Raw genomic sequence first — 7,149 nt, forward strand, 5'->3', positions numbered from 1 at the left:
GGTCATTCACTGTTTAACTTGGGGGGCCAATGGCAAATGCAGAACCCTATCCATTTCGGGTTTTATATTATTTCTTTTCCATCTATCCTGACATTCGCCGAAGATTTCTCTCATGCTTCTTTTCCGTCACTGCTCCATATTACGGATATACCCCTACTTTTCCTTTAAATCTCTAGGAATACCCCTCTTTTCTCCTTGAGATTCTAAACAACGGTCAAAGATCCTCTCCTCTCTACTGATCAAAGCCAGAAATTTTCTCTAACCGAAACTTTCTCGCAGTTTCCCGGACTCTCTGCTTTGGAGCTCCGTCGCCGCCGGCGGGGAGAGAGAAACATGGAGGAGGAGCGGTCGAGCACCGTGGATTTGACCGAGGGAGTCGGAGAGAGTTCGTCACCGCCGCGGAGCGTGAGCAGTTCGAAGACTTATGACGTCAGGACCGAAGTCTTCAGACGTTTGGTAGAGACTGGAAGCGACGAAGTTATCGGAAATCCTCATTTCAAGGACTTGTTGGATGCTCACTTCGATCGCTTCCCTTCTAGGTGCGGTTTCTCCGATTCCGATTTTGCTTCCAAAGCTAATAGGACTATGTTCTTGATTTCAGAATCGCTTTGCCTATCTATTCGTGTTTGTGTTTCGCCTTTGTTGATGATTTTTAGGCGTGAAAGCAAGTTTATGGTTTTGATTTCATTCAGACCTCAATTTCATGAAGTTTTTGAGCCTGAAATTGTTGTAAATCCATTTGCTTATGTATATGCATTTCTTGTACCAGGAACTACTCATCTGAACTGACATTAATTGGCGAATTCTTTTTCCTCGGTGATTAGGATTTGAGATTTTCAAAATGGATGCTGTTCTTATTCTAGATTCAGTTTAATTAGCAAATTCTTTTTCCATGATTATTAGGATTTGAGGTTTTAAAAATGGATGCTGTTCTTATTCTAGATTCATTTTAATTAGCAGTTTCTTTTTTGCACGGTGATTAGGATTTGAGATTTTCAAAATAGTTGCTGTTTTTATTCTAGATTCAGTTCCTTGTTGGAGTGTATTTTTCCTCTTATAGGTCTCTCGATAGGGTAAGACTATGAGTCTAGAGTTTTGATGTGGGAATTATGAGGAATCCAAGTATTTCCTGTTTTGTCCACTGGATTTTTTTGGGGCCTGATCAAGTTGCTAATAAAATATAGATTTATGGTGAAATTTGCTAAATAGTTAACATATTTGTGTTCTGCTTCTTTAATCAGCTATGCGTTTGATGTTAACTTGGGTCAAGTGGACGATGTTTTGTTACACATGAAAGTTCTTGCACTGGCGAGGGACCCCAATAGCCGACCTGTCTATGAGATTCGATTTCTGGAGGTACTTCTTTTACTTGGTCTGTTATGGCAAGTCTGATTGATTTGGTATCCATGCTACTGTTTCTCTTTTCCTTCTCTTGCTCTTCTCATGCTTGTCTAATTTATTACAGGATGTTGATGCCAATGGAGATCAACATTCTGAAAACTTCACTGGTGTCTCAAGCTCTAAGGCGGATAATGATGGAACTGTATCATCACGTGCAAGGTATGCTTAGGTATGCATATATTCATTCATATATGCGACTAGTTTGGTCATATAATTGCATTCCTGGCTTCTCTAGGAATCTAGGATATTTAGTTTTAGGTGAAGCATATCGTTTTCGTTTACATTTTTAAATAGACATGAAAGAATAATTCTACTAAAGTCTGTATTTACACCATTCTGTATAGAACTAGAGATTCTGCAATTGCATTTGAACCTTGCTCTAAGCTTGAGGACCTGAATCTGGATGTCAGAGACAGAGATAAAGCTAACGTCGTAGAAGAGCACTTGGCAGAGTCATCCTCTAGAAGGTACCTTCTTACTCCAGAAGTGAAATATTTTTTAGATTTATGCATAAATATGCAGTTTTGTTAAGGGAGAAAGAAAAATAGAAAACATCTGATTAACTTCTGTCAAAAACATTGCAGGCAACGCATGCCGATTTATGAAGTGATTTTCTCTAGCATTGACAAGCCAAAGCTTCTTAGTCAGGTATGTTGCTTATAGTTTTTCTTCCAACGTCCTTAAGAGGTGAATTTTATGCATTTTTGTTTGAGCATTTTCTTTATTTGGATTTTGTAATCTTCAGCTGACGAAAGAGTTGGGGCATATATTTTTTTCCTTACCTTTTCTCGAATCTTGTTTCACTCTGGTCATTTTGTTTAAATTGAGGTATCACCTGCCATCTATTACTAGTCTTTTCCGGCGAGAGCAAATCAAAGAATGAATTAATGAAAAAATAATTAAGGGAAAAGATATACAAGAAGAGTGTAGTAAATAATCCAAAAGTCTGGATGTTTACTGTAAACTTGGGGTCTATTTTTGTCTGCTTAGATAATTTCATGTTGCCGACCCCAAATAAATTTAGGATTAAGGTGTTGTTGTTGTTAGATAATTTCATGTTGTTACAGTTAAGCTTATTATGCATGGCATTTTGTTTTTGGTTTTGTGGAACTTCCCTCCGGTTTCAATATTCATTTCTTTGCGTTGGATATTACAGTATACCTGATAATTCATCCACGATGCTGTGCAACTTCTCTAATTCCTATCACAGTGTGCTGATAAAATGTGTATGTGAAGCTTTGCAACACACTTAAGAAATCCATAGATCTGCATTATTTTGCATCAAGAGACACATTTTTACCCGAACAATCCGACAGTCCAAGAGTTATTTTATCGTACCTTTTGTCAAGGTGGTTGGCACTTGGCAGTACTTTTTACTGATGTCCACTAATAGATGAATTCTGTACAGTAGAACGAAAATTATGTCTTGTATATTCATTGTTGACATTGCGTAGTCCTTGCATGTTGGTGAATTGGAACCAGGTTTTGATAACAATATGTTCTTATCGAGTTTGAATGCATCAAGGCTGTGAATTGCTTCTAACTTGGTTCGGTTATCTCCTAGCTTTCTGCTCTGCTCTCTAACATTGGACTTGACATCCGTGAGGCTCATGTGTTCTCAACTAATGACGGTTACTCGTTGGATGTGTTTGTCGTGGAGGGGTGGCCTGCCAAGGTATTATCACCAAACCGTGACTTTTTCATGCTTCATTTTCATTTGTTTCTTATTTGCAGTTGCATACTCTGAAAGTAATCTTTCAGCATGAAGAACATACAATTTTGTAATTACATTTGTGTTAATCATAAAATGCACTTGTTTACAGCATTCTATCTACTGCTTGCAGCTGTTGTTAGTAGTTGTTGGGGTTCAATTTAAAGTTACTTTTCTCACTAGTTACTTCTTGCTCTTACCATGAATTTTTTTGCTGTAGCTGGAACCTGAAATCGAAATGTTATTTTGGTACATGTAAACAGTAATTTTGCATCTCATGCCGAGTTAACATGTTCTGACTTTGGAATGTTATGAACAGGGTACTCATGCTCTATATCAGGCAGTTGGAGATGCAATAGCTGGAAGTAAGGTAAATTGCCTCGCCTGTTACTTGCTGTTGTTCTACTCTCTTCTTGTATTTACTTGATTTCATTTGATGCTGGAACCATGTAAGACCTTTGGTGGTTCACACATTCTCTTTCATCCAACATCTATAACCCACCGTCGTCTAATCTTAGGAAACGTCTTGACGCTGATGTCACGTCTTTTCTGGATGTAAAGGTATTGTCTGTAGCAGAAGAACACCCTGCAGAATGGGATATTGAGATGAGAATTCTGAAGATAGGAGAGAAAATAAGTGCCGGCTCCTGTGCAGATCTGTGAGTGGCTCTCATGTTTCAGTTTTTTCTTTTCTACTTTTTCTCCACCATTATTTTCATGTTTTTAAAAGTATCATTTTTTACTGAAGCTATCGAGGGAAATACTTTGATCAAGATGTTGCCATCAAAATGCTGAGATATGAGAATTTGAATGATAAACTTGAACAAGAATTTTTCCAGGAGGTGTCTATTATGAGGTAACAAGTAGTCCTTTTGTACCAGACATTTACTCATTTAGAGGCTTTTTGTATCTTCATCTAGAACCTGATGAAAATCCGGTTATTCAGTTTTCAGATGGTTTTATATATTTAAGATTTTTATTCTCATTGGCTGCAGAGAGATTCAACATGGAAACATAGTTCACTTTATCGGTGCTTCCACAAAGCATCCTCGTCTATGGATAGTTACAGGTATGGGTTTGTGTTCTAAAAAATGACTGTTTTCTGTTTAATACGGGTTTGCATTTTCAGCTCTTACAACATAGTATATGTTAGGCATGCATTTCATCCCGTGATTCATGAGTCAGTTTGCTATTGAGTCCTAGGTTTAAATGCTGCTTCACGTCACGGAATGCATTTCATGGTCCGTGTCCCTAAACTGCAGAGTATATGCCCGGAGGAAGTCTTTATGATTATCTGCACAAGCATCATAAGGTCTTGAAGTTGTCTCAGCTTCTGAAGTTTGCAATTGATGTTTGCAAGGGAATGGAGTACTTGCATCAAAATAAAATCATTCACAGGGATCTAAAGACGGCGAATTTGCTATTGGATACTAATGAAGTAAGAACCTTAAGATGACTTCATCGAGTTAATTCATCTTCACGCATTTTGTTTTTTCCTACACTATAACCGAACTGATTTCTTCTTTGCAATTGGTAAATTGGAAACTGATTTTCCAATCTAGCACATCGTTTCACAGGATTGGATTATCCAAATGATGTGAAACCGGTTTGTGTTAATCCATGTAGCATCTCTATTTAGTGATGATTATTCGTTTGGTTGACTAACAAGATTTGCATTACTCTCCTCGAGTTGAATTATTTCCTCCTTTTACTCGTTTCTTCGTGTTTAAAAGGTTGTTAAGATAGCGGATTTTGGTATTGCTCGGTACGTAAGCGAGGAGGGAGTGATGACCGCAGAGACAGGAACATATCGGTGGATGGCGCCAGAAGTAGGCCATTCTCCATTCCATAGCATCGCCATTGATAATCTTCCGTGCTTGTTAAATGCATATTCTCTAACATATATGGCTTTCGTTTATACAAAAGGTAATGAATCATCTTCCTTACGATCACAAAGCAGACGTGTTCAGCTTTGGTATCGTGCTATGGGAACTACTAACGGCTAAGGTATTATCTCGCCCTTTTACATATCCCTCTTATAAATTTATATCATTCACAAGGATTTACTAATACAGTTTTAACGACATTCTTTAGGTTCCTTACGAATCCATGTCTCCGCTACAAGCTGCAGTAGGTGTCAGACAGGTGATCTTCTCCCTCGTTAAAACTCTGAATTGTTCAGACATTACGGTCTGTCTTTGCTAATGTCGCCGGGAAATGAAGCAATTTTTTATAACTTTAACTCAGGGGCTACGGCCGACAATTCCCGAGGATACGCACCCGAGCCTCGCACAGCTAATGCAGAGATGCTGGGATGCTGATCCTGGCGAGAGGCCTCCATTCTCCGAGATAAAACTCGAGCTCAAGGCACTGATCTCTGAAGTTACGGTATGTTTTTAACGGTAATTTTCTCGATACTAGAGCCCGAGAATCACGCTCTAATATCCGACTCTCTCGACTACGCGTTTGCAGGACTCCCACGAATCAAATGACGTCTGAACTTTAACCGGTGAAAATACATATACTCTACGTTAACCATTTACATGCCTCAGATACTCTTTTCTTCTCTTCTCGTCTTTTTTGCCGGCTTCATGTGAATGGTTATAGAGATTACGAAAGTTGTAAAGCAAAGGAGATGAAGATTTCTTTTTTTTTTGAAAAAAAGAAAAAGACTTTTAACGGAGGGCGAGAAGAGTGAGTGAGTTTTTTTTTTGTGTTTACTTTTTGTAGACACGTTCACATTATCTGTCTCAAGACCTTGCTTTTCTACGAGCACATAGGAAGACCCCCCCCCCACAAAGGTACATAATCGTTCTTTTTTGTTTTGTTCTCTGTTCATATCCTTACCACCAAAATGTAATATGCATTTGCTTTTGCATCTAGTTATGGTGGTCCATGGTTGTTTTGTGCGAAAATAGAGTTTCTTTTCCTTTAAGCTTTACTATTGAATTGTTGATCCATCACATTGACTTTGACTCGATGGACATTACACATTAGAGTTCACAAAGTAAAGTTTTGTTATCCGAATTCCAATCTTGCATGTACAGACGGGTAATTATATGTTTAAAAGATTAAGGGTAATTATGAAAATTGTTCAAAAGATTAAGGGTAATTATATGTTTTCAACAAATGGTAATGGTTTTCTTGACCTCGCCCCTTGGTTTCTCAACCTCGACTACGGATCGGGTACACACGGTTTTTTTTTATATCAAATCTGGAAATTAGGGATTTAGAGACATTTATGAATATTTGATGTAACCTCTAATTTACTTATTTAGTTGAGATTCTCATATACTCATAGTTCATTTGATTATTAATAAAAGATCATATCATTTCGTATATTTCATAATATTCTATCTCAAACATCACCCCTTTAGTTTTCTTGATCAGATAATCTATCTCAGTCTCGTAAAGGTTGGATATTCAAGTTTTGGATATTTGATGTGCCACAAAGATTTGGATATTCAGCGAGTAGTCGATCGGCGAACGACCAAGACAAGCCAAATGAGTTGCCTCATTCAATGATATGAGGAAAGAGTTGATCTAATGAGGCGAGAATTCGAGAAATGGCGAGAAAGAAAAGAAGCAAAATGGTCGAGAAAAAAGGCGAGGGAAGACTTGCTCAATGTTTGAGGAGCATGAAGGTCGAAGGCTCGTCGAAAGACGAGGTGTGAAGTATAGAGGTGAGGCGAGAGCTAAGCAGCAAGCCTCGTCTCCGTCTCTATATTTTTTTTTCAAATTTGTCTCGGATTTTTGTAAAAAAAAACTCTATCCTAAATATTTAAAATATTTAACCATACCTATCTCTAAAAAAATCAACATCTTCACCATTCCCTTGCTCGCCTCCTCCCTACCTCGTCCCCTTTTGTTCTCTCCCTCCATGTATCACAAAATAAAAAAAAATGAATAATCGTTTGATGAAACCTGAATTCGAATTCAAAGGTCGAGTTTTCATCATCCTGAATTTCGTATTTATCTATCAGTGGATGAATACCTCAATCAAAATTTTTTTTGATAATATGTGATTGACAGGACGA

General features: G+C 37.8%; 1 protein-coding gene across 5 annotated transcripts; it reads left to right on the top strand.

The window, feature by feature from the left end:
- Positions 1–127: 127 nt before the first annotated feature.
- Positions 128–6,920, top strand: LOC104812045 (serine/threonine-protein kinase STY46-like). 5 transcript variants are annotated; one of them, XR_771550.2, is made up of 18 exons: positions 129–539; positions 1,242–1,356; positions 1,466–1,560; positions 1,746–1,868; positions 1,986–2,049; positions 2,966–3,076; positions 3,432–3,482; positions 3,674–3,771; positions 3,861–3,968; positions 4,108–4,181; positions 4,375–4,550; positions 4,846–4,941; positions 5,039–5,119; positions 5,207–5,257; positions 5,360–5,500; positions 5,585–5,621; positions 5,843–5,913; positions 6,503–6,918. XR_771550.2 is itself a non-coding variant. In XM_019202313.1 (17 exons), exons 1-16 carry the CDS (start codon positions 334–336, stop codon positions 5,609–5,611), a joined length of 1,617 nt encoding a protein of 538 aa, XP_019057858.1. In that variant the 5' UTR covers positions 129–333; the 3' UTR covers positions 5,612–5,621; positions 5,843–6,920. The 5 variants fall into 5 exon arrangements, 4 of the variants coding, with proteins under 4 accessions (XP_010537284.1, XP_019057858.1, XP_010537283.1 ...); XM_019202313.1 differs by having other exon boundaries at positions 5,843–6,920; XM_010538982.2 differs by lacking the exon at positions 6,503–6,918 and having other exon boundaries at positions 128–539; positions 1,812–1,868; positions 5,585–5,907.
- Positions 6,921–7,149: the final 229 nt, after the last annotated feature.

The sequence above is a fragment of the Tarenaya hassleriana genome, unplaced genomic scaffold (assembly GCF_000463585.1).
Source record: "Tarenaya hassleriana unplaced genomic scaffold, ASM46358v1 Cleome2, whole genome shotgun sequence".
Taxonomy (NCBI): domain Eukaryota; kingdom Viridiplantae; phylum Streptophyta; class Magnoliopsida; order Brassicales; family Cleomaceae; genus Tarenaya; species Tarenaya hassleriana.

What these genes read in the sequence shown, in the direction of transcription:
- LOC104812045 (XM_019202313.1), top strand. Translation starts at nt 334, where the DNA reads ATGGAGGAGGAGCGGTCGAGCACCGTGGATTTGACCGAGGGAGTCGGA. An exon ending in TTCGATCGCTTCCCTTCTAG is followed by an intron (nt 540 to 1,241) that starts GTGCGGTTTCTC and finishes TTCTTTAATCAG; the next exon opens with CTATGCGTTTGATGTTAACT. An exon ending in ATCGGTGGATGGCGCCAGAA is followed by an intron (nt 4,942 to 5,038) that starts GTAGGCCATTCT and finishes TTTATACAAAAG; the next exon opens with GTAATGAATCATCTTCCTTA.